This window comes from Bos indicus, chromosome 1 (genome assembly GCF_029378745.1).
Source record: "Bos indicus isolate NIAB-ARS_2022 breed Sahiwal x Tharparkar chromosome 1, NIAB-ARS_B.indTharparkar_mat_pri_1.0, whole genome shotgun sequence".
NCBI classification, from domain to species: Eukaryota; Metazoa; Chordata; class Mammalia; order Artiodactyla; family Bovidae; genus Bos; species Bos indicus.
The window spans coordinates 66,587,407-66,615,236 of record NC_091760.1 but is presented as its reverse complement, the minus strand read 5'-3'; the positions used below and the strand labels follow the sequence as shown (position 1 = coordinate 66,615,236).

General features: G+C 36.7%; 1 protein-coding gene across 4 annotated transcripts in view; it reads left to right on the top strand.

Moving 5' to 3' along the window:
- POLQ (DNA polymerase theta) overlaps window positions 1-27,830 on the top strand; it is a 105,775-nt gene that overhangs the window by 54,383 nt on the left and 23,562 nt on the right. For 3 of the 4 annotated variants that reach the window (XM_070788669.1, XM_019988416.2, XM_019988470.2), the window contains 9 exons: window positions 1,130-4,227; window positions 6,988-7,131; window positions 9,738-9,934; window positions 13,516-13,756; window positions 20,335-20,528; window positions 22,287-22,424; window positions 23,739-23,913; window positions 26,724-26,850; window positions 27,488-27,609. In XM_070788669.1, coding sequence (XP_070644770.1) covers window positions 1,130-4,227; window positions 6,988-7,131; window positions 9,738-9,934; window positions 13,516-13,756; window positions 20,335-20,528; window positions 22,287-22,424; window positions 23,739-23,913; window positions 26,724-26,850; window positions 27,488-27,609 — 4,436 coding nt within the window. Of the gene's footprint in view, window positions 1-1,129; window positions 4,228-6,987; window positions 7,132-9,737; window positions 9,935-13,515; window positions 13,757-20,334; window positions 20,529-22,286; window positions 22,425-23,738; window positions 23,914-26,723; window positions 26,851-27,487; window positions 27,610-27,830 lie in introns of those variants that run through there. The other variant, XM_070788685.1, reaches the window with a different exon arrangement.

Here is a 27,830-nt window from a genome sequence, read left to right as displayed (position 1 = left end):
GAACAAAGTACTTAAGTTAGTGTCTTAAAAGCAACTAGTATTATGTATTATCTCAGCGTTTCTGCAAGTCATGAATTCGGGAGCAACTTTCCTCGTAGCTCCGGTTTGAGTTTCTCATAGGGTTGTAGTCATCTGAAGGATTGACTCAGATCTGCTTTTAAGATAACTCACACACATGCTGGCAATTTGGTGTTCAATTCTACACATGAGCTTCTCCACAGAGCTTCATGACACCCTTATGCCTTGATGGTTGGCTTCCCTCAGAGTGATTGACCCAAGAGAGAGCAAAATGGAAGCTGCAGTGTCTTTTATGGCCTAGCCTCAGTTTTTAATTGTGGATGAGATGCTAAATTGGTCCCTGTTCTCCTTTCTTCACTAGAAATAGAAGTTTCTTGGCTTCCATAATTTTTATGGAAAATTAAATTTCCCTCATCCTGTTCATCTTCTCTTTGTGATATTTCAGTTACATATATGTTAGACTATTCACGGTGTAGAATCTATTATTTTACTATGAAGAGCACTGATATTTTATCAGTCAGTTAGCTTGGCTGAACTCAAACTTTTCTAGGCAATAGTTCAAATCTTTGTTCAGTTGTGTAGACTTTTACCTGGCTGCTTGGAGTCTGCACACAGTTGCATAGTTTTGAGGTCAGCTAGATATTTGGGCAGAATTTATATGAAAAATTTTTGGTTCTCCTCTGTATCTCTCAGTTCTGAATTATCTCGCTTCATTTTGTATCTCTTGTAGTTACTCTGAGCTCTGTTTCACATTCTGTCGATAAACTCCAGTTTTCTGTTTAAGGATTCTGTCTTAGTGAGGCCTTCCCTGATGATGCTATTTAAAAATTGCAGAGCCACTCATACCTTTCTGGTGCTTCATTTTTTTTTTTTTTTTTTAACACAACTGTTATTTATCAACAGTTAACACAGTATGTGTTTTAACTTTTTTTATTTTTATTTTAACGTTTTTTGTTTTTAGAATGTAAGTTCTTTGAGAGTCTATATACTTTCTTCTTGATCTGTGCTATTTCTTCAGTTACTAGAAAAGCTCAGATTGATGCTTAATAAATACTTGTATTAATGAATGAATCAATGCATTAATTAATTTCATTTCCTGTCTCTTGTATAGTACTCGAAAGGCAGTGGATGAGGAAGAGGAAGCAGTTGAAGAGCGTCGAAATATGCGAACTATTTGGGTGACAGGCAGAAAAGGTTTAAGTGAAAGGGAAGCAGCAACCCTTATAGTAGAAGAAGCCAGAATGATTCTGCAGCAGGACTTAGTTGAAATGGGAGTGCAATGGAATCTACATTCCTTTCTAAATTCTGATACACACTCACTGACCAGCAGTGAGTCCGAAGTAAAAGAACACAAATTTATACCTCAAACTAAGAGTTCTTACAAAAGATTAACATCAAAGAAAAAAAGTGACACAATATTTAGTGATTCTGTTAATCACTTACCAGATACCATGCAAGATTTAGATAAAAGTAGAGAACATACAGATTCCTTTTATTATAAATTTCAGGATGGGAATCAAGAGTGTCATCATTCCATCTCCAGAGGGAAAAAACAGGCTTCTTTGAGTATTAAAAAAGGAAAGCTAGGAACTTCTCTGAATGAGGGGAAAGCAAGCACTTCGAAAGTTGTTCGGACTCTCTCATCACGGAAAACAAAAAGAGAAGCTTTAAATTTTAGTTCAGAAAAAGTGAGTACAATCTCTCAATCTTGGAAACATGGTAAGCATCGAAAACGATCCAGCGACAGTAGGCCTGTGAAAGACACAAAGATGCGTAGAATCAATTTACAAGAACGGACTATGTCTAATTCTATTCATTGTGAAGACTCTTTTACTTTAGATGAGATGAGTATGGAATTTAGAAGTCCAGAGCCATTTGCTAAAAATGTATCTTTCCGTGCTGAGAGAAGATGTAACATAATACCATTTGCATCACAAACAGAACAAAGTTGTTCTAGGAACAATAAAATACCTAATGATATTCTTGGGGAACACTTGATCACAGGATCTCAGAGTAAACATGTGATTCAAGCCACTAGTGTGGTCAGTGAAAATGGAAGAGAATTAGCTGTTGAATCAGAAAAAAAAAATAAAGTGGTGATACAAAATGATTCAAAAATCCAGAATGTTTATGTGAAACACCATGACACCCATCCAATTAACCAGTGCCTGGAAAAGCAGTTTAATAAAGAGACAAATACTCACATCAAACTGAATACAACAGTAGCAAAACAAATACCCTATGAGACAGACAGTAGTTATTTGAATAGAGACTCAAATGTTATTATGAAATGTGAAAGTACAAAGTTTAATGTTGAGGAAAATAAATCAAGTAATCTTAAGGCATCAGGAGATATCATAAGCAGCATTGAGATACCCAGTGAAGTACATCTACCAAGTGGAGCATTTGGTAAATTAAGAGGCCAGCCTGAGAATATTCTAAATACTCCTAGAGTACAAGGAAGAACAGATGCTTATGCAGCAGACAGAACTAAAAATAATTGTGTTTCTGACTTAGGTTTAGATCTCTGTGATCTTGAAGATAGTTTCTACCTGGATACTCAGTCAGAGAAAATAATTCAGCAGATAGCAACTGCAAATGCCAACCAAGAAGGACCCAAGGATACCAGCCTGGCAACAGGGATGATTCAGAAGAACCTAGACAAACAGAGCTCAATGAGCTCCTTTCAGAAAGAGCCTCATGTTGCTTTTCCAGGCGAACAGCATTCACTAGAAATGACAAATCATTTGAAACATAAGACTGTAGATGTTGTGAAGCAAAGCACTGATTCACATGAGGTTGATACCCTGACTCCAGAAAGGCCAATTTTTTATTCTCCAGTACTAGTAGGGGAAAATGGCCCATGTTTTAAAGGCAGTGAACTTTCTGTTACTGACTCCCAATTAAATAGTTTTCTTCAAGGTTATCAAACACAAGAAACTATGAAGCCAGTTATACCTGTGATTCCTCAAAAGAGAATTCCTACTGATACAGAAGTAGAGTGTCTGCCAGTTCCTGAAACAAGTTTGAATTTGAGTGGTAGTTTACTGTTTGACAGTTTCAGTGAAGACTACCTTGTAGAAGAACAACGACCTGATGGACAAGAAAAAGAACACCTTCCTTCTGAAATAACATCAGTCCATTTCGATGATTCTCTGTGTCTACAACCAGAGGGCATAATTAAAAAACCAGATATGAATGAGAATCAAGATAATCAGCAGCCATTGTCTTGTTTCAGTGATGAGTCTATTATATTTTCAGAAATCGATTCTGTCCAGATGGTTGCAGCTTTGGACAATGTAGACATAGTTCCTGTCCAGGAGAAACATAATACTGCAGAATCTCTAAAAATACTGAAACTGAGTGATCAAGTGACTGTAGGTAATGATGATTCCCAAAGAGAAGTAATTGGAGAAGAAAAAGATAAAAGGTCTCAAAAATCCAAGTTAACTGGCACAAGGCAAGATAATTCATTTCTATGGTTAGGAGCATCATTTGATTTAAGTCCAGGACTGCAAAGGATTTTAGACCAAGTGTCCAGTCCTCTAGAAAATGAAAAGCCAAAATTAACTGCTACAGACTTGCCTGGTTTGAATGGAGAAAATGCAGAGGTAAATGACAGACAAGTGATTTCAAATACGGAGCCAAATCAAGTACAAGGAATTCCATTTTCACCTAAAATTGTAGTAAGAGGCAATCTTGAGGCACTACAGAACGATGTCATTCATGGTGAAACCTCCCTCTTGCCTTGTAAAGAAAACTGTATAGTTCGTGATAATGGACTCATTCCTCCTACACCTATTCCTTCTGATTCTAAGTTGGCATTTCCAGATATTCTTGGAACATCTGTGAAACTTAAGAAAATTAGTCATGGTTTTAAACTTGGTGAAAGTTCTTCATTTTGCTCACCTTCCAATAATAAAAACCATGATTTACATCCAGAGAGTAGAAATGGTTTTAAAGATAACAGTTCTATTAGAGACACAAATTTTTCACCGCAGTTACTGCAGAATGGATCACAGTTAACTCTAGCCTCATGCAGTCCTGAAAGTTTGGCCATAATTGATGTAGCAAGTAACCAAACTCTCTTTCAAACATTCATGAAGGAATGGCAAAGCAAAACTCGATTCTCCATCTCACTGGCTTGTGAAAAGATCAGTAATTTGACATCTTCTAAAAGTGCTACTATTGGTGGTATGTTTAAGCAAGGTAAGATTAAAAAAAAATCTTTTACATTTGTATGTAAAATAGTGTGACTGAGACTTTGCAGAATTGGATATTAAATGTAATAAATTTGTTCAAAGTTTAATAAGTTTCTCCTGTGTAGGTTTACATGTAGAACAGCTTTGTTGTTCAGTGCAACTCTGTGTAAGAGATGGGGAACATCTGGACACATGGGTAGGAGAGCTGAGCAGTGACGCCAAGAGCGCAAAGCTGGTAGACTGAAAAAGTGTAGACCACTAGGACATTGTTTGTTCCTCTGGCTCTGATCTTTTGTTGTGTCTGGGGTCTATCAATCCTGTGTCTGCCTCCTTCCAAGTAGGCCAGAGAGCCCATCTGAACAGCCTTGCTATAGCAGCTCCCCACAGGAGTTCCATACCAGTGTTGTCGCCCAAGTCACTGACCCAGCAGCCAAGCTTATTGCGACTGGAGACACCACAGCTGGTGTGTCTGGTTCAGAGGCCAGAATTGGAACAGTGTTTGACAGCTTAATGCTTCAGGAACCTGTCTGTTAAATATAGCTCTTCTATGCCATTCTGGGCTTTGCCCTGGCTGAGGCCATAGGGCTTTTCTGTTTGGTTGTCTTGCTCATCTCTTTATTTTGTGAGGCTCTGTGGTAGTTTCTCATATATATCTGCTGCTTTAGCTCTTGGTCATGCCTAGTGTTAGTGTAAAGTGTGCTGAGCTTTACCATTAAACACATTTCTCTTAAGAAATCATATATATATACACATATATATGGAGAAGGCGATGGCACCCCACTCCAGTACTCTTGCCTGGAAAATCCCATGGATGGAGGAGCCCGGTAGGCTGAAGTCTATGGGGTCGCTCAGAGTTGGACATGACTAAGCGACTTCACTTTCACTTTTCACCTTCATGCATTGGAGAAGGAAATGGCAACCCACTCCAGTATTCTTGCCTGGAGAATCCCAGGGACAGGGGAGCCTGGTGGGCTGCTGTCTATGGGGTCGCACAGAGTTGGACATGACTGAAGCAACTTAGCAGCAGCACACATATATATGTAATAATCATATATATATAAAATATATTAGTTTGAATATGTTTCTAAAATTTAAGATGTATATTTTGAATATGGTTCAGCTTTTTTGTGGCACCATAATGATATGGTTTTAATTAATTAAAATATAAATGATTTACAATATTGAATTAATTTGGGGTATATAGTGATTTGGGTATATAGTGATTCAGTTTTTTATAGATTATACTCCATTTAATGTAATTGTAAAATAATGGTTCTATTTCCCTTTTCTGTACAATATATTCTTATGGCTGACTTATACATTGTAGTTTGTACTAATTAATCTTCTACTGTTATCTTGCCCCTCACACCTCCTTATCCTCAATCACTGATTTATTCTCTTTGTTTGTGAGTCTGTTTATCTTTAGTTATATTCATTTGTTTAATTCTTTAGGTTCCACATATAAATGATAAAATACAGTATTTGTCTTTCTGTATGACTTATTTTACTCAGGTCCATTCATGTTGTTGCAAATGGCAGACATGATGGTTTGTATTAATTATCATTGCTCATGGGGAGCTGGTGGGCTGCCGTCTATGGGGTCGCACAGAGTTGGACATGACTGAAGCGACTTAGCAGCAGCAGCAGCATGAATTATTTTCTCTTAAACTGTAATATCCTTATTCACTTATGTCATAACAGAAGTACGTAACAAATAGGCACTTTATTTTCAGTGTGTATTAGCTTGTTTGCCAAGACTTATCTCAAGTAGAATTTATAACTCCACTGATAGTCATGAATTCTGTACTGCAGTGTTGACCACAAAGCCTCACAGGACTCTTCCAGGTTTTCAGAGACTTGAAACTTTTAGTCAAATAATACCATGTATTCCTGTCTTATTTCATGACAGTAATGATTCAGTATTATGGGGGATAGCTGTAGTCAGCTTGACAACATGTTGTGGAAATCAAAGATTTGATGAAATTTCTTAAATCTCTGTATTATGAATCAATTTGTTCATAAAGTTCAGTATTTGTTTGCTACTCAACTCAGGAAGAATATGTGTTAATGACAAGTTTTATGTACCTTCAGTGTTAACTAGTTCTTTCTATTTTTCATCCAACAAACAAAATTGAGTACATTTCCTGTGCTAGAAGTTAGAAAGATTAAAAACTTTCCACTTAAATTTAACAAATATGTGCCAGTTATTTTCCAGGTATTGGGGATATAATTGTAAATAAGATAGATTAGTTGTTGACCTAATGTTTTTGACCAGCGTCTTTGGAATTGAAAATGTATTATGTTAGGAAAAATGTTGACTGCATATACAAAACCATACCTAATTTTTAACCAGCAGCAGCAAGACTCTTGGTTTTTCTAAGTGTTAAACTGTTAAAAACTGTTGGAGTTTCTAAGTGTTAAAAGTTGCTGAGTTTGCTGTAAATTTTTTGTGGTGTGCAAGGGTCTTTATTTTTGAGTTATAAAAATTCAAAATGCAGCTTTTGAAAAACTTGAAGTTAATTTTAAACTTAGTCATTATTACAGATCTCTTTTTAAGAAGTCTTTGGTAGATTTTTCATAGTGACAATTATCTTAATTGATGGGATGCCTAGAAAGATCTTATAAACATCTAAAAATGATTATCCATTTAATGCATATTGTAGGGGATCTGAAAAATTTGCTTATCAAATGGTTTTTATTATCATATTTAATGTTCAATTTAATGACTTTTAGAGATTTTTAACTATTTCACTTTGGATTTACATAGTTAGTTTCCCTCAAGAAGCCTCTATTAGAGATGATGGATTTCCTGTTAAAGACTGTGATGACATCTTACTGGTTGGGCTTGCAGTATGTTGGGGTGGAAAAGATGCTTACTATTTTTCACTGCAGAAGGAACAAAAGCATTCTGGTAAGTAATCACTATTTGGCTAAGTTATATAATTTTAATGCAACCTCTATGAGGATAGTGACTTTTTTGTTGAGAATAGTCTCCTGATACTTACCTAGACTTTATTTTTAGTAATAAGAAAACTCTTTTCATTTTTTAAAAAATCCTGGCTATTGTATACATTATTTCACATATTATCTGGAATAATGTTTTAAGAAGCACCCCCCAATCTCCCTTTCTCCCTTCTGCTTGTCACATGGAGCTATTAATACTATGTTTTCTTTCTGGGGGTAGTGGAGCCTTAAGGACGTGCTGGCCACCTAGAAAATTTGTTTCTGAAGACTGGGTCAAAGCAGTTTCTTTACAGGCTTGTTTCCTCCTATTTGGTATATCTGGAACTCATTTAGAGGCAATGATGAGCTAGACGTCTACAGTAGTTGAATCACACAGGCTTTGGAAAGGTCATAGAGTTAAAAGGATATGATCTAGAAATAATTTGTGAGCTGATTATGGTGGTTGGATACCTAGTTGATTATTAGGTTTTAGAAGCAGAATTAATAAGGAAACATTTTAAAAGATGCGTGTAATGTCTATTCCTGAGTAAGCACGAAACATTTTCAGTTGTTTTGTAGGAAAACATCGTACGGTGAGTAGTTACTTGAACTTCTTTTATTTTAGATGTAGTTTTATACATTTATACTAAACTTCCCTGTAAAATGAGTTCCTTTTTTAAAAATTTACTTCCAAATAACTTTTTTGTCTTTAATTTCACATTCTGAGAAATGTAGATTTATTTTTAGAATCTTAATGTTTAGAATTTTCTCCTACCTAATTAGAGCTCATTCCTGTTGAGGTATTTCAAATCCTAAAAGATGATGCTGTGAAAGTGCTGTACTCAATATGTCAGCAAATTTGGAAAACTCAGCAGTGGCCACGGGACTGGAAAAGGTCAGTTTTCATTCCAATTCCAAAGAAAGGAAATGCCAAAGGATGCTCAAACTGCCACACAATTGCACTCATTTCACACACTAGTAAAGTAATGCTCAAAATTCTCCAAGTCAGGCTTCAGCAATATGTGAACCATGAACTTCCAGATGTTTAGGCTGGTTTTAGAAAAGGCAGAGGAACCAGAGATCAAATTGCCAACATCCGTTGGATCATTGAAAAAGCAAGAGAGTTCCAGAAAAACATCTATTTCTGCTTTATTGACTATGCCAAAGTCTTTGACTGTGTGGATCACAATAAACTGTGGAAAATTCTGAAAGAGATGGGAATACCAGACCACCTGACCTGCCTCTTGAGAAACCTGTATGCAGGTCAGGAAGCAACAGTTAGAACTAGACATGGAACAACAGACTGGTTCCAAATAGGCAAAGGAGTACATCAAGGCTGTATATGGAGAAGAAAATGGCAACCCACTCCAGTATTCTTGTCTAGAGAATCCTGTGGACAGAGGAGCCTGGTGGGCTGCTGTCCATAGGGTTGCATAGAGTTGAACATGACTGAAGCAACTTAGCATGTATATTGTCACCCTGCTTATTTAACTTATATGCAGAGTACATCATGAGAAATGCTGGGCTGCAAGAAGCACAAGCTGGAATCAAGATTGCCGGGAGAAATATCAATAACCTCAGATATGCAGATGACACTACCCTTATGGCAGAAAGTGAAAAAGAACTAAAGAGCCTCTTGATCAAAGTGAAAGAGGAGAGTGAAAAAGTTGGCTTAAAGCGCAACATTCAGAAAACTAAGATCATTTCATCCGGTCTCATCACTTCATGGCAGTAGATGGGGAAACAGTGGAAACACTGTCAGACTTTATTTTTTTGGGCTCCAAAATCACTGCAGATGGTGATTGCAGCCATGAAATTAAAAGATGCTTACTTCTTGGAAGGAAAGTTATGACCAACCTAGATAGCATATTCAAAAGCAGAGACATTACTTTGCCAACAAAGGTCCATCTAGTCAAAGCTATGGTTTTTCCAGTGGTCATGTATGGATGTGAGAGTTGGACTATAAAGAAAGCTGAGTGCCGAAGAATTGATGCTTTTGAACTGTGGTGTTGGAGAAGACTCTTGAGAGTCCCTTGGACTGCAAGGAAATCCAACCAGTCCATCCTAAAGGAGATCAGTCTTGGGTGTTCATTGGGAGGACTGATGTTGAAGCTGAAACTCCAATACTTTGGCCACCTGATGCGAAGAGCTGACTCATTTGAAAAGATCCTGATGCTGGGAAAGATTGAGGGCAGGAGGAGAAGGGGATGACAGAGGATGAGATGGTTGGATGGCATCACCGACTCAATCACATGAGTTTGTGTAGGCTCCGGGAGTTGGTGAAGGACAGGGAGGCCTTGGTGTGCTGCAGTTCACGGGGTCGCAAGGAGTCGGACATGACTTAGCAACTGAACTGAACTGAACTGAATTAGATCATTATAAATCACCTAGCCCAAACCTTAATTTTTAGAATTCAAAACACTGCATCCATATAGCCAACATGACCTGGAAAATAAGGTCATGCCGAACTAAACTCTGAGGCTTTTGAGTCTTTTTCAGTGTTAGCACTAAAGATTGCTACTTCAAATGAATGTGTGTACTTTTTGCCTTAAAACTTTTTTTCTTTTTTTTAAGAAATTAGTGCCAGTTTGATCCCACCTTCTCTGGATCCAAGCCTGACTGTGAAGGATAGATTACGGCACCTTCAATCTTGCTTTCACAAAGAATCTGATAAAGAACGTTCTGTTATCATCTATGACTTCATCCAGAGTTATAAAATTCTTCTTCTGTCTTGTGGCATCTCCCTGGAACAAAGTTACGAAGATCCTAAGGTTTCTTGTCTTATCTCAACAATTTTTGTATACTTCAAAAAATATTTTAATGTTTAGGGTTAATTCTTAAATGACTTGGTATTTATTTAGCTTCAATACTGCAGCTTAAGTAGTTTAGGGTAGTCACTCCTTTGTCCAGTAATCCTATTCATCCAGAACAGATTATTATTAACACCAGATGCCTCTATGTAGATAAAAACAGAGATGTTATAAATTCCAAGCACTAAAGTTCATACCTTTTTCAGAGACTTAAATGTTTTCATTTTGGTCATATATTCTATATTTTCTGTGTCATAGTAAGTTAGAAATGAAAGGAGAACTGTGAGATTTAAATACATGATAGTAGGATATTTCAAATATCCATGAGAATAGAGACAGAAAATAGTAAAAGCATATATAGATATAAGAGATCACAAAGGATAGTAGTTAGAGGCCATTTAGCATAGGGATAAATGGCCTTATTAACCCGTAAGAACTTTCCCATATAATAGCAAACTGATACACTGTTTATAAAGATGACTGAATTATTAAGGAAAGAGTAACTTATGTTATTGTAATATACACTTATATGATTATATATAAACATATAATGCACTTTCAGAAGACATTTATCTATTGGATCATAGCCCTGAAAGGGATATCATTTTTTTCCCCTTTTTGAGACTAGAATACATGAGGTGTGTGGAGTATTAATTGAATTGAGATATGATGTTAATTGGTTGTTAACAACATAATTAATGGTAATAACATAATTTTTTAGCTTCTTTAGCTTTTTTGGCAGAGATTTTTGAGGGCATTGGGGCTTCCCTGGTAGCTCAGCTGATAAAGAATCTGCCTGCAATGCAGGAAACCCCAGTTTGATTCCTGCATCGGGAAGATCCACTGGAGAAGGGATAGGCTACCCGCTCTAGTATTCTTTAGCTTCCCTGGTGGCTCTGCTGGTAAAGAATCTGCATGCAGTGCAGGAGACCTGGCTTTGATCCCTGGGTTGGGAAGATCCCCTGGAGAAGGGAATGGTTACCCACTCCAGTGTTCTGGCCTGGAGAATTCCATGGACTGTGTAGTCCACAGGGTCACAAAGAGTTGGACACAACTGAGTGAATTTCACTTCACTTTGAAGGCATTATCAGGTAAACTAATGACACTGTCTTTTCCTATATTTCAAACCAGCCTTTGTTTATGTGATACATTTCATATAGTTTCTAAACTGACCTTTTACTCAATATAAAAGGTTATCATTTTTGATGTTTCAGAGTCCAAAATGAGAATATGGGTAATATGAGCTTCTTAAAGCTACAGTGGCTTCCCAGATTTATATAGCAACTTTGGTGTAAACCATTTGAAATATTCCATACTTGGTTTTACTAATCATAGCATTTTTGATGTAAGAGAAACTATTAATTTATAAAATTTCACTTTTATAAGAAACATTTGCCAACTTTTACATGAGACTATCTTATTCGATACCTCTAAAAGGGTTCTGATCACTAGTTTCTAATGGTGGGAGCCTGTTGCTGTATCACTAACAGTTCACTGGGTACCAGCTGGATATCCAAAAGTCAGCTCAATTCTGTCACTTTCTATCTGGAAATAGCATCAAATCCCATAGGCTAAGGGCTCAGTCCCACAAGCCCCCAACTTCAGGCACTAGTTGCAAGCCCAGCTTATTAACTGTGCTTCTGGTCAACCAGCTGTAAATAAATTAGATTCCCATAACCCCCTCCTTCTGCTGCTAAGTCACTTCAGTCGTGTCCGACTCTGTGCGACCCCATAGACGGCAGCCCATCAGGTTCCCCCGTCCCTGGGATTCTCCAGGCAAGAACACTGGAGTGGGTTGCCATTTCCTTCTCCAGTGCATGAAAGTGAAAAGTGAAAGTGAAGTCGCTCCGTCGTGTCTGACTCTTAGCGACCCCACGGACGGCAGCCCACTGGGCTCCTCTGTCCCTGGGATTTTCCAGGCAAGAGTACTGGAGTAGGGTGTCATTGCCTTCTCCGAACCCCCTCATCTCTTCATCTGTGTTGATCTGTGTCCTTTAATATCCTTTATAATAAGCCAGTAATCTAGTGAGTAAACCGGTTTCCTAAGTTCTGTTAGTTCCTCTAACAAATTAACCCCCTCCTTGAGTTTGGTTAATTTGTTAGAGGAGCTAACAGAACTTAGGAAACCGGTTTACTCACTAGATTACTGGCTTATTACAAAGGATATTAAAGGACACAGATCAACACAGATGAAGAGATGTATAGGACGAGGTTTGTAAGAAGAGATGTGGGGCTTCTGTCCTTTCTAGGCTTGCCACTCTCCCCGAGTCTTCATGTAATTACCAACCCAGAAGCTCTTTGAACCCTTCCTTTTGTGTTCCTGTGGAGGCTTCATTATATAGGCACAATTGATCAAATTATTGGCCATTGGTGGTCAGTTGCTCTTTAGCCTCTTCCTCTAATCAGGAGTTCGGGGAGGTGGAACGGAAAGTTCCAGCCCTCCTGTCACAGGATTGATTACCCCTGGCAACTTAGCCTGTGTTCTTAGGTGACTTAGGAGTATTCCAAGACACTACATTAGCATAACTAAAGATAACCTGTATCTCTTTTGCGAGAGCTCAGTGTGTCCAACTCTTTATGATCCTTTGGACTGTAGTCCACCAGATTCCTCTGTCCATGGGATTTTTCAGGCAAGAATTCTGGAGTGGGTTGCTATTTCCTCCTCCAAGGGGTCTTCCTGACCCTGGAATCAAACCCGCATCTGCTGCTTCGCAGGCATATTCTTTACCTGCTGAGCCATCTAGGAAGCCTGCCTTATCTCTGTTGGGAAGACCCAATTTATATTTCTTATTATAATATACAAGATTGTGCCCCCCCCTCTAAAACTGAATTCTTAGCCTATAAAAGAAGTAACTGAGTCATTTAGTAATGCTTGAAATTATGGACAAGGTTTAGATTCCTTCTTCTAAATCCAATTTCAAACTGCTTGAATCTAGTATTAGAAAATGCAGGACTTCTAGTATCATAGGGAAGCTAAGAATAGCAGTCAAATCAGAGGTTGGATGGTCATGGTGACAGGTCCTCATCTTTAAGAGAAAGTCTTATGCATCTAAAATACTGTATGTGAACTTGTAATGGTTAAATGTTTATGTCTCACTTCTTCCCATGTTGAAAATTAAATAAACCTAAAATTATATTGGCCCAAATTTATTATAACAGTAGGTAAGCCAAAGTCAGCCTCAATGGAAAAGAAACCCAGCTGCATTTTCAGAAATATGATTTTTGTTAGCTCAAAGGCATTTGATTTTCAAGCTGACTTCTGAAGTAAATCAGCAGGCACATTGCAGTAATGGAAAAATATAACTTTTTCTTCTTTGACGGTCACTGCTCTTATTGGTTAAAAAAAAAAAAGGTTATTTCTTATACCAATTATCCTTTCCTTATCTTGGTGTAGTTGTCCTTTCCTTCTCTCCTGGGAAATACTGCATAAGTATTTAGTGTATTAAGTAAAAATGAATGAGATTAAAAATGAGCTTTCTTTTTTCCCCTTCAGAAATGTCTTTGGAAAATCAAGAAAGTATTCTGATTGTTATCCCATTCAGGTGGCATCCTGGTTACTAGATCCAGATTCCAAGGAGCCGACTCTTCACAGCATAGTTTCCCATTTTCTTCCTCATGAGCTTCCACTCCTGGAAGAAATAGAGACTGGCCAAGGAATTCAAAGTCTAGGGCTGAATGTCAGCACTACGCATTCTGGACGATACAGAGCATCTGTAGAGTCCATTCTCATCTTCAACTCTATGAATCAACTTAATTCTTTGTTGAAGAAGGAAAACCTTCAAGGTAAAAAAAACAGTTCCTGGCATTTTTATGATGTTGTAAGACTGGGGATAGTTCTGTATTTAGCTACTCTGTCACAGGTGGATAAATTACACTTTTTTTTTTAAATAGAAGTTATACTTTTTATGCAGACCCTTTCTTTTGATTGTCTAGTGCAGGAGTCAACATAAATAATTTTGCTGTAAAAGGCCAGATAGTGACTAGTTTTGGTTTTGTAGGCTAGATGATCTCAGTCATGAATATTCAACTCTGCCATCATAGCATGAAAGCAGCTATAGATAGTATGAAAATGAGTGTTCCAATAAATCTTTATTTACAAAAACAGACATCTATCCCCAGATTGGCCATAGTTTGCTGAGCATTTTGTTCATTTATTCCTAATTTTATATTTGAATGTTATCGAATGGTTTTAGAAATACACTTAGAATGTATCTTTTATGGATTTAAAACAATGAACTATTTTCTTTGTAGAATTCTTTAACAGTTATTTTTTTCAGCAAAGTGTATTCATGTGAATCTTTTTTTCCCTTGTGAGAAATAGTGTGGATTTATTGTGCAGGCTGCTGGCCCAGATTGTCTACTTTGACTTCAGAGAGCATAATATATACTTATGGTGAAAATGATGAAGTAAAACAAGGTTGGCTTCATTGTGAGGAGATATAAACCATGGATTGGCTGATTAATTAACATTACAAACAGGAGACTGATGAATTCATGAAGAGTAGGGCTTGAATCTGTATTATGTATTTATGAGGGACCTTGGGCAGGCTACTTTAACTCTCTAAGTCTGGTTCTAATTTTGAAAGTGTTAAATTAGAGAACTTAGTACTTGTCACACATTAGGCACTTGTTGCTGTTCTTCCGTCGCTAAGTCGTGTCCGACTCTGCGACCCTGTGGACACCTATGCACCACGCTTCTCTGTCTTTCACCATCTCCTGGAGTTTGCTTGGATTCATTGAGTCAGTGATGCTATCCAACCGTCTTGTCCTCTGTCATTCCTTCTCCTCCTGCCCTCAATCTTTCCCAGCATCAGGATCTTTCCCAATGAGTTGATTCTTCACATCAGCATCAAAGTATTGGAGCCTCAGCTTTAGCATCAGTCCTTCCAGTGAGTGTTCAGGATTGTATTAGTTGATGATTATTATTACTTCTAGCACAAACCCTCTGTGCTGGTTATAAAGTTCCCCTGATACTACTGGAATAAAATAATACAAAAGGACAGACTGGCTTATTTGCTTACAGGAGACTTGATTAAGTGATATTAATTAGCAGCTCTTCAACAGGCATTGATTGGAGTATTTCAAACTCAGCCTTTCTAAGCCAATGTAGGCAGATAAAGAAGTTGGAGTACACAGCACACCTTCCTCAGGACTACTTCTACATTCATGGACAATAATGCTGAATGAACATAGCTAATTCCCTCTTAGTCTGACTAGTCTGCCTCTAGGATAGGCATCCTGGGTAGTCTGTATAATTTCTAGACACTGACATTTGATGATGGTGATATGAATTAGTCTGTAATTTTTTAGACATTTATTGCCCATTACCAGATTTGTAAGTTTTTCAGTCTAATTGGAAGGGGACTGTTCCATTACTTAAAAGATAATTTTTCACCTGTAAAAAAAAAAAAGACTGATATTCCTTTTCAGAAAAGTGTAAGAGACCTTCTAGATTTATAATTTTTAGCTTTCACAGTATGTTTTCTATGTACCTTCAAAGCTTTTTTTCCCTGCATATTTTCAGAAGTGGGTGACCTGGAGGTGTTAAATGAATTCTTGTACAGTGTTAAATATTTCTTATTCAAAGAATACATAGAATTGAAGTACATTGAAATAAGGGAAGTTTTGGGAGAGAATGTGGACAACCATCACATTTTATTTGGAATTTCAGAATACACTTGTTAGTTTTAGTAGGCCTCCAGAATCTTCATCTTTTTCTCTTCTCATCATCTTGCCTGTTGGGGAGGTGTATTCTAGCTGACTTTCTCCCAATAGAGAGCTGATTTTTGTTTGAGTATGAATAAATATTGATAGCAGAATGTGTCTTTGCTTAATTTGACCCCAAAGTACTGTTCTCTTCACATTGATCAATTAGCTCCTTTTAAAGTAGCTTGAACATAGATGAGATGATTTTTTTAGGTATGGAGTGAGTTGATTTCTCTCTTTTTCAACGGACCTCAGCTGCACAGATTTATATTAGTCATAATCTTATTTTTCATTACCTCTTCATCATTGGTCCATATAGGTCCTCTTTTTAGTCACTATTATTTTATTAATATAATGATTAACTGTTAACTCACATTAACAACTCAGACATTTGTCTACCTGGGTGCTCCTCTTCCCTTATACATCGTAAGTTTTATGTTTATCATTCCCTTATTTTCTTAATATGTAAAAGTCCAAACAATATATTATTTGGTTTTGCTTGTTTTTTAACTTTATAAAACATCTGTCACACTGTCTTGTTTTACTTACTCAGCATCATGTTAGGAAGATTCATGCATATTATTGCAAGTATCTATAGTTTACTTATTTTCACTGCTGTGTAATGTATCACTGTGTGTGTGTGCATGCGTGTGCACACATGCATGCACACTAAAATATATTTATTCATTTTCCTATTGATGAATGCTTAGATTGTCTCTAGTTTTGTTTTCTTTTATTTTTTGTTCTGCTATACCAAATAGTTCTCTATAAATATTCTTGTAAATTTACACGTCTCCTGCTACAATGGGTAAGAATTTCTTTTTGCTGTGGAATTGCTCCATCTTGGAAATGGGAGTATTCAACTTTTCAAGATTATGGTGAGCTGTTTTTCAGAATGGTTGTACAAAATTTGTCCTTTCAACAGCAATGTGAAAGAAATCTTTCTGATCACATTGTCTCTACTTTGCAAATTCATTGGTTGTAAAATGATTGTAATTTTTCTTTTTTGTACTTTATTTTTGGTAAGAGAGTTATTCCAGTTTCATGGAATGAGTTGATGAATATAGCTTCTTTTTATTCTGGAGGAGTTTATGTGTCATAGGCATGATGTATTCTTTGAAAGTTTGATAGCGTTTGCCTATAAACTTTGTTTGTGGAAGTATTTTTAACTACTACTTTGACTTCTTTAATAACTGTTCCGTTCAGTTCAGTCGCTCAGTCATGTCTGACTCTTTGCCACCCCATGAATCGCAGCACACCAGGCCTCCCAGAGTTCACTCAAACTCATGTCCATCGAGTCGGTGATGCCATCCAGCCATCTCATCCTCTGTCGTCCCCTTTTCCTCCTGCCCCCAATCCCTCCCAGCATCAGGGTCTTTTCAAATGAGTCAACTCTTCACATGAGGTGGCCAGAGTATTGGAGTTTCAGCTTCAGCATCAGTCCTTCCAAAGAACACCCAGGACTGATCTCCTTTAGAATTGACTGGTTGGATCGGCTTGAAGTCCAAGGGACTCTCAAGAGTCTTTTGCAGCACCACAGTTCAAAAGCATGAATTCTTCGGCGCTCAACTTTCTTCACCGTCCAACTCTCACATCCATACATGACCACAGGAAAAACCATAGCCTTGACTAGACAGACCTTTGTTGGCAAAGTAATGTCTCTGCTTTTGAATATCCTATCTAGGTTAGATTATTCAGTTATATCTTTTTGGTAATGTTTTAGTAGCCTATATATTTTTTAAAGAATTTATCTAAAGGTATTGCTGATTTTTTTCTTTTTTATATCTCTGGTTTGTTATATCTTTTTCTTTCATAATATTATTGTTTAATCACACTAGAAGTTTATCCAATTTTTCAGTGTTTTCAAAAAACCAGTTTTTACCTTTGATCTTTCCTGTTTTTGTTTTCTGTTTCATTGATTTCTGTGAACTTTTATATAATCTCTTTTCTTCTAGTTCCCCTGACTTTATTTGCAGTCCTTTTTCTAAATTCTTAAGTTTGATATTATGCTCATTACTTTTCAAATCATATTTTTCTTTTTCGAATTTAAGTATTTAAGGCTATAATTTCCTCAAAGTTCTACTTTCATTATATCTTACAAGTTTTGACATGTAATGTTTTCGTTGTTTTATCCTAAATATTTAAAATATTCTGGTGTGACATTTTTAGATGGATAAATTATAAGATTATTTCTAATTCTCAAGTAGTTGAAAACTTATTTTATACTTTTATTATTACATTCAATCTCTAATATGTTGTAGAGAATATGTTTGTATGATACCCATTCTTTGAAGTTCTTTGAGAATTGTTTTGTAACCTAAAACCTGAATTATTGTGTAAATGTTCAGTGTGCACATAAGAATATAGATATACTAATTCTGGATGCAGACTTTTATAAATGTCTGTTAATTCAGTGTTGTTTAAATCATTTATATCTAATTTTCCCTATAGTTTAGGCAATGTTAATTTTATGGCACATTTGAGACTACTTCATTAGGTGCAATCCCAGGGATTCTCCAGGCAAGAACACTGGAGTGGGTTGCCATTTCCTCCTCCAGTGCGTGAAAGTGAAAAGTGAAAGTAAAGTCGCTCAGTCATGTCCGACTCTTAGCGACCCCATGGACTGTAGCCTAGCAGGCTCCTCCATCCATGGGATTTTCCAGACAAGAGTACTGGAGTGGGGTGCCATTGCCTTCTCCGAGCAGCAGCGGCATACAAGTTTAATTGGTGTATTTTCCTGGTACATTAAATCTGTCATTATGTTTGACTAGCTCTACCACTAATAGGATTTTTATTCTTAATCATCTGGTTTTTTGGAATGACTATGGCAGCATCAACTTTCTTTTGATTAGTTGCTCGCCTCATACATCTTTTTTCTGTCCCTTTAAATCTTCTAGATCCTTATGCTTTAGATGTGTCTTATAAACAAAGTATAGCTTATTTCTTTTTCAAACTATCAGTTTTTTCCCACAAATTTGGCAATTTATAATTATTGATGTGTTTCTGTTCATTGTGATTATTGACATATCACACTTTCCTGCTGTTTGTTTGTATTCATCTTGTTTGATTTTGTATATAGTTTTTAAATTTTTATTTTATTTTTAATTGAAGGATAATTGCTTTACAGAATTTTGTTGTTTTTTGTCAAATTTTTTGTTTTTTCCTCTAATTTTGTATATACTTTATTCATAGCTGTGCTCTGTTGTGAGTCTAATGATTCTATAGCTGCAAGTCTTAGGGAATCAGTGGAGCGCTCCAGGGTTTGCTAGGTGGGGGATGCCTTCCTCTGGAAAGACTTTGCTCTGGCTTCAGCTTGTTACTAAACTACAATGCATTCAAGGCCTGCATTAGCTTTTCTTGGGAATTTTGGTTCAGAACAGGAGCCTGAGAATCAGCTTCTCCTTCTCTTGCTACTCCAAAGATATGTTATCCCCTCAACCTTTTTGGGGTAAGACTTCATTCACATTGCAGCCCTATTTCTTCCTACTGTCTGTGAATCCAGGCTGGCTTCCTATCACTCTTGACTCTTCTTTTTCTGACCCTAGTTCTTTGTTTCTCTAGTCGCATATCCCGTGAATTTCTGCTCTGACTCCAGGCCTGTGAAGCCAGGCTCTGACTGCCCATATCTTCTCCTGACCATCCGAGGCTAGTAGCTCTCACTTGTTTGTTTGCTTTTGGTGGTCTACTGACTGAGACCAGGAGCGCCTTAAAGAATATGTGTATGTGGAACTGGGGAAAACAGGCCAGGTTACACAGAGTCCTAGTGACCCATTAACACTGGAAGTAGAAATCTTTGCTGTGGATTTTTTTCTTAATAAATTTAGGATAGCATTTCCCATAGAGTGTTCTATGAACACTCACTTTTCATGATGTTACTAAATATTAAACAGATAAAGTGCTTTAGAGTCAAATGATTTCAGTCTTTTGATTAAAACAAACATTAAAATAGTTGTCTTTGTTCAGTTCTACTCAGAGCCTTTGGTATATTAACAGGCATCATGAACATCTAAGAGTAATATATAAATGCTGAAATTCATAGTATACAGTGTCTCTTAATCCCAACCTTTCTTACAGTATTTTTGAGACTAATATGCTAATGAACATACTAGGGAAACTGACTTAGAATGACTATTCTGTTGACAAATATCAGCAGATGGAAAAATACTCTGATTTCTTACTTCAGGAATCTTATCCTTTCTTATTAGAACACTGGAAAATATAAAATCTTTATATTTAGCTTTGTGCAAGTCTGCATACCATGGGACCAGGAGTATTGGAAATTATTTTGAGGAATTAACCTTTTATAGTCAGCTTAGCAAATAAAATTGGCTACCTTGTTTTTTACTAAGAGTAGAAACAGAAACATCATCTTGGGAGAAATGAAGTCACTTACAATTCAGACTGTCCATAAGGTTGCGTGTTTTACTCTCCGAATAGACATAGCTAGTAGTCCAAAGCTTAAATGGAAAAGTGGAAAGTACTCTAATACCTTTCACTGATGGTTTGAGAATGTGGCTCAGGAGACTGGATCTTGAAGGATAGTTTAGTAGCATCTCTGATTTTCCCAGAAAAATGCTATGTATATAGGTAATGATGCTGAACTAGTCACTTAACTGGTGAATTAATGTTTTTTGCTTTCTTTTTTTTTCTTCCAGATGTTTTCTATAAAGTGGAAATGCCCTCCCAGTACTGCCTAGCCTTGCTGGAACTAAATGGAATCGGCTTTAGTACTGCAGAATGTGAAAGTCAGAAACACATAATGCAAGCCAAACTGGATGCAATTGAGATGCAGGCCTATCAACTAGCTGGCCATAGTTTTTCCTTCACCAGTTCAGATGACATTGCTGAGGTTGTATAATGGGAATAGAGAATTTAGAAAGTCATTTTCAGAGCAAAAAAATGGTTTGTGTGTATATAGTTCGTAAATGTGTTTACCTAAACACCAATAAAATGAAACAATTGGTTAACCAGAATACTTTGGAGATGTATTCCAATATCTCCTTTGCATGTTTTTATTTATGAATAGGTAGGTAGTGAAGAAGTATCCCAGAATGTGTGTTTCATGGGGAGATTTGCCTGGTACAGAGGAAGCACTCAGTAAATATTTGTTGTGCAGATGAGGTCTGTAATATAGTTGTATAATGGTGTAGATGTTTCTCCATGAAGTTAGTCATTTCATGAACTCTTACAGCTTCCTCACTGCAAAATTAGATACTTTTCTTAGATGTTAGTGAAAAAGGGATTTGGGGACTCTTTGCTTTTTTAACCTACAATATTTTTATCGCCTTATATAAATTTTTACATAGTTTGTCCTTTTCTCCCCCAATAGTTTGTATTGTGTTTGTATTGTGTTCTTTCCCCATACTCCACAAAGGATGGTTGAGTTGTTTTGGAAGAGTTACTGATAGATGGGTGCTTATACTTGATAGCTTTGAAGTTTTGTTGTTTTCTAGATGTGATTCACTTTTATAGCATGTTGGTAAATATTTTAAAGACTCTTCTATTTATTCCTTAACTCCTTGAATTTGGGCCACTTTATCAACCCTTTACATCTCAGTAAAATACTTCATAGTAGAAATACCTCATGGAGTTGTGAGAAATAAAAAATAAGTGTAAACTACTTAGAACAATACCTGTCTGAAAGTAAATATTTATTAAATGTATAAAGGGCATAAAAATGACTCCCCCTTTAAGCCACAGAGTTATGTGTTTTTAAAAAATGAGAAACTAGCTAATCTTCTTCAGTTGCTAAGTCATGTCTGACTCTGTGACTTCATGGACTGCAGCACATAGGGCTTCTCTGTCTTCCACTGTCTCCTAGAGTTTGCTCAAATTTGTGTTCATTGAGTCAGCAACGCTATCTAACATATTTTAATGAAAGTATATAAATGAATGATTTGAGAGAGTCGATAGTGTTCTGAATTGCCTCAGTTGGAACCCCTCTAGTATGAACTAGTGAGTTTTAGGTATCCATGTTTTAGGGAACTTCCTCTGCCCTAGAGCCTAGATCTCTGTTCCTTGTAAGCCTTCTTTCTTTAGTGGGTGCTTACTGGCCACTTTCTAGCTTTTGTTATTGCTGCATTGGACCCTCTCCTGGCTTTTTGTTCAGGGATTCTCAGGATGTAGCTTTGTGGTGGTGGAATTATATGGCTTTTTGGATCCCTTCCTACTTCAGTATTCTCTGATTTTTGTGATCACACAATAGCCACAAAAGCTCCCATGCCTATCCTCTATGGGGCTTAAATGATCAAGTAGCCACATTGCTTACCATGTCAAGAAGTATTTGGGTGAGCTTACAATCCCCGGAGCAACTGAAGTCTCATTGCTGATACTTTATTTGTTAGTTGTTCAGCACAAAATATACGTTCTTGTGTTCTTGACTGTTAAGAGCCTGGGTTAGAATTAACCTGATACTGACTAAATTAGGGTATGGACAGTCTACCTAAGATTTTTATTGCCATTACTTATTAAATGTGTTATTTCCAAATTGTCCAAAAAAATTTCTTTCAACTATATAGAGTCTTTTCTTGACTACTTTAAAAAACGTTTTCTGAATTATAATACTTGTGATTTGATTCTTGACTAAAGGGGCATAAATTTTTTGCAGGTTTTATTTTTGGAACTAAAGTTGCCACCAAATGGAGAGGGAAAAAACCAAGGCATCAAGAAAACTTTGGGTTCTACCAGAAGAGGAAATGACAATGGACGGAAGCTAAGGCTGGGAAAACAGTTCAGCACTAGTAAGGTGCTCTTTGGGGCAGTCATAGGGCAGAATCTGAAATACTGTTAGCATTTGGTGTCTTGAAAGAATGCTGATGCAATCAAAATCCAACATAGTCTACCATTTGAATTTATCTAGACAGAAACAAATTGATTTCTGGTTTAGCTGCCCACAAACACTGTGGAGACATTCAAGTATGTAAAATCTGGATTATAATATGACTTAACAGTATGTCCTTCCTATCCTTAAAAGAGTATATAAAAGTTTGTAAATTCAGACCTATATAGACATTATTTAATTACTGATATGTACTACTCTTAGACAGACATGCCCTACTCTCCGACTGCAGAATATAGTTTTTATAGTCAAATGAACATGAACAAAGGTATGGAAGAATTTAAAAAATAAAGAAAAAGTTAATAGAAATTTTGTTTCTTTAATTTCAGAGCAAAATAGTAAGTTTTCCATGAATTTATTTTGAGAATCTAATCTGTTAATTTCTAAGTAAAATTGAATCACAACTCATGGAAACTGTATGCATGGGCCAAAAGAGAGAAAAGGCTTAATTTTACAATTTTACTGAATGAATTATCAATGGTTGAAAGTACAGCCACATGGAGAGACCAGTCCAAGTTGCCACCTTATATAGATTCCTCCCCCAACCTTGCATATCTCATGGGATCTTAGTTGCCTAGAAACCAGGGATTGAACCTGTGACCCCTGCATTGGAAGTGTGGACTCTTAACTACTGGACTGCTACAGAAGTCACATTCTGTAGAATTTTGACCGTAATATTATTAACTATGACTTGCCTCCCCTGGGGAAGTTTCCACAGCTTCATTCTGTAGCAAAACTTATTTGATTGCATTACCCTTTTATCTCACAAGTTTTTATCCTTGATGGCTCATTGAAATTCTGTAGCATAGAAAATTCAAAGTTTTAAAAATAGATTTCCTTGATACAAAATCCATGAAAGTATTATGGCAAAAAGGATAAAAAAAAGCAACTGGGAAACTTATAATCTCATGAGCAATGGAGAGGGAAAATGTAAAGAAAAGAGATGAGGTAAACACTTGGGTAGAGGGTGGGAAGCAGCTACTTTGCAAAGATTCAAATTGATATTACTCAACATTAACATATCTACATTTAATAATCTATAGTTATTGTGGATTTATCATAGTGATATCTAAAAAAAACAGTAATTTTATAATAGCTGAGTTAGATACAGGAGTTACCAAATTTAATTTTGAAACTGTAATTTTTGCTTAAAAGAGATTCTAGTTTGCTATGGAATTTGGACAAGGGTCTGATCTTACTTTATTATAATTTTTTTGGCAGGATGTTTTAAATAAATTAAGGGCATTACATCCTTTACCAGGCTTGATCTTAGAGTGGAGAAGAATCACTAATGCTATTACCAAAGTGGTCTTTCCCCTGCAGCGGGAAAAACGTCTGAATCCTTTTCTTGGAATGGAAAGAATCTATCCTGTATCACAATCACACACTGCTACAGGTAATGAGAAATCTTAAATGTGGATAATATCCAGGTTTGCGAAAAATATTCATATGTAATATTTGCTTATGATGACCAAGGAATTCAAGTGTTCGTCATTGGATTCGGTGAAGTTTTATAAACATTTATGAAAGACATGTGAGTGCTAAGTTGCTTTAGTCATGTCCGACTCCTTGTGATTCTATGGCCTGCGGCCTGGCAGGCTCCTCTGTCCATTGGATTTTCCAGGCAAGAATGCTGGAGTGGGTTTCCATTTCCTCCTCCAGAGGCTTTTCCCAACCCAGGGTTTGCACTCATGTCTTACATCTCCTGCATTGGCAGGCGGGTCCTTTACACTTGTGCCACCTAGGAAGCCCAGTACTGCATCCAAAGCTTGGATGGATATTACCTAGATAAAGAGATGAGATTTAGTCTAAAGATATATTTCCTTCTTTCAAGTACTCTATAGAATAACTTGGATGTCTGAGATTGGATGAGAGTATACACAGGAATTATATCTTTATTTGAATTAATGATCTTCTGACTTTAGTCCCAGCCCTCTCCTAAATCACCTCAGAGTCTCTCCAGGTTGAATCTAAGTAGGGCTGTGTGGCATCTGTATAATAAGGAGTGTCTTATTTTACTCAAGAGAAGAAAGTGGTAGAGTCCGTTGTGTGTCTCTCTTGGGATAAGTATGCATGTAATCTCATGAAGGAAAAAGCATTCTTTTTCTAGGTGGTGTACAACTCTACATATTTGCCAAAATGCAATGTGCAGTAGAAGAAAGGGCAGCATTATCTTCTTCGTAGAGGAGGCATTTTAGTTTGGTGGTATGGAATGTGGGCTTTGATACCACATTTTCACAAAGTTTGAATTTTGGTGCTTTGAATCTTACTCAAGGTACTTAACCTCTCGGTGCCTAAGTTTCCTCATGTATGAAACAAAATAATGAGAGTCCTACCTCACTGGGTGATCCTGAGGGTTAAATAGGCCAATATATGTAAAGTGTTTAGAATAGTGCAGGGTACATTATCAGTTGTTGCTGTTATTGAGACTGAGGGCACCATCAGGAGCTGCTTTTCTCTCTGCTTGCTTAGTCTCTGTTCTAAACAATTTCTCTTTCTCTTCTTCCCTATTTAGCTAACTTCTTGGTGCTTTTGCCTGTTTCTTGCCCTGTTTTAAATTTCATTTTGAAGCATATGCTAATGCTGTAAACTTATGCAAAATAAATCCTTGTTGGTAAAGAAACAAAGTCAACCTAGAGTTTTCAAAGCAAATTTATTTGTTGCTTATAAAGCAGAAAATCATCAATTCATTGTTTTTCTGATTGGTTTTCATTATACTATGCCTGCACTTAAAGAATATTGTAGAAACAGAAGCTTATGTTAGTACAGTAAATTCTGTCATTATAGAATTCATCTCCATGAAACTGTTCATGTTTTGTAATTTATTTTTGCCATTTTATTTGTCCATCAGTGCTACCTCATTAATTCAAAGACTAGACCTGAGTATTAAGTATTATCATAGAAAAGAAGACAGTGTACTTAAAAAGAATATTATGTTATCATAGAAAAGAAGGCAGAAAGAGACTTGGATTCTTTTATGTACTACTTGTTAGCTTTGTAAAATTGAATAGGCCATTTAATGCTGCTGCTGCTGCTGCTGCTGCTAAGTTGCTTCAGTCGTGTCTGACTCTGTGCGACCCCATAGACGGCAGCCCACCAGGCTCCCCCATCCCTGGGATTCTCCAGGCAAGAACACTGGAGTGGGTTGCCATTTCCTTCTCCAATGCATGAAAGTGAAAAGTGAAAGGGAAGTCGCTCAGTCGTGTCCGACTCTGAGCGACCCCATGGACTACAGCCTACCAGGCTCCTCCGTCCATGGGATTTTCCAGGCAAGAGTACTGAAGTGGGGTGCCATTGCCTTCTCCCATTTAATGCTAATAAGTATGTTAATGTCTACCATTAATTGAGCACTAATTTTTGCTAAAATTAAATAACAAGGCCATAATATTAAGAGTTTATTCAGTAAAACTGTATCTGAGATACTTAAAATGTCTGATTCATCAAAAGAAGATGGAATTATATGCAGAAGCTGGTAGACCCAAACTTTTTGAACAACACTTGTGTTTTTGGGAAATTCATCCAATAAGTAGATAAATAAAATTTAAAATATTTAGGGGAAAATAAAGCCATAAGCATTAAATCAAATTGGTTTCTGTTTCCTAGAAAATTTATTGGCCACCTGATTCTGGTTTCTAGCCATGTCAGTGCTGTCTACCATTGATTCTTATGATAAGTGATGAGGAGGAGGAGGAGGAAAACTGGCCAGGTGGTATTTAGAAAGTAATGCTGTGCTCACCATCCTTCACTGCTACTCCATCTCCTGCATTAGTTAACTCCTGTGGCCCCAGTTGTCCCTATTCAGGACTCAGTTGCTCTTCTGCTTCAGATCTTTCTGTGTCTTGTGCATTCCTGGCTTTTAAATTCTTCGACAGTCATTTCTCCTAAGATCCATTTGTTTTGTCTTTTACTCATTAGTTAACTGCTAGTGTTTTATGGTGCTACCTTCTGGTATTTGTTTTAGTGTGGAAATAGTATGATTTATCATATTACTTCTTATCATGGGATTGTTTCTGTAGAAGTTAATATAAAACACTGTATTATAGCTGATTCATATATTCACTTACATCGAGATTGTTCTTTAGTTTAAAAATAATAGAGCATGCATTTTAGGATAATTCAGACACAGTATTTATGTTAAAATAAATGTCAGATTTCCCCTCCTCCCTTACCCCTCTAATTTTATGTCTTCATTCTGCTTAATTTTAGGACGAATAACCTTTATAGAGCCAAATATTCAGAATGTACCAAGAGATTTTGAGATAAAAATGCCAGCAGTAGTAGAGGAAAGCCCACCTTCCCAAGCTCTAGGAAAAGGCCTACTTCCTATGGGCAGGTAGACGCTTATTTGTCTTCATTTGTGTTAATATATTTTTGGGAATATGAATGGCTCAAATGTCTTTATTTGTGTTAATATACTTTTGGGAATATGAATGGCTCAAAAACAGCCTATTGGGTAAAATAATGAAATTAGTTTAATTTTCTGTTCTAGGCATACACATTTCTATTTCAAGCACTACCCATTTCAAATCCTGAGTCTGTCTATGAAGAAACTAGTTGGCAGTAAAAAGCTGAAATCCTGGGTCCCTAATTATATCAACCAGCACTATATGCTTCTTTGTTAGATATTAAAGGGACAAGTTTAGCAATGTCTGAAATATCTCCCTTCCTGACATCTCCATATGTTCACTAAAGGAAGAAAAAGCACAGATCATTTATATTAGATACAGTCAGGTTTATTGAGTTGAGTGAAGCAGTTTGTGGGAAAGGTTATTACAGAAAAATACCTTACGTCCTGTTCAATTGAATGTTTGCTGAACAAGGTCTAGTATCTTATTAAGCTTTAAAGTGGGTTTCAAATAAGACTTTTACATTTCTTAGATGGAAATACTGACTTACTGAAAAGCTCAGACCCTTTTCATATGTTTGAGACTACCTCATGTCCAACTGATGGATGTTTTTTGCACCAACAGAGGAGGAAGAAAGAAGGACTGTGCCATGAACGCTGGGCGCCAGACAAAGGTGGAAGAGAGAGCCTCAGACAGAGGAATGCCCTTCTCGGTCAGCATGCGACATGCCTTTGTGCCTTTCACAGGTCAGGTGACTGATGATGGTTTTGAGCTTCTTATTGCTGTAGGAATGGTTTTCAAAGCACTGATAAAGCAAATTATGAATAAGACTCAGAAGAATGCATTGTTTCCTCCTTCTTTCCTCTCTTTGGTGGAGCCTATTTTTCCCTTTTTTATTGCCGGATTTGTAAGTCACTCATAATTGTCTTCATGATCTGCTCTGTGGGAAACTTCTGGGGCGTTTGCT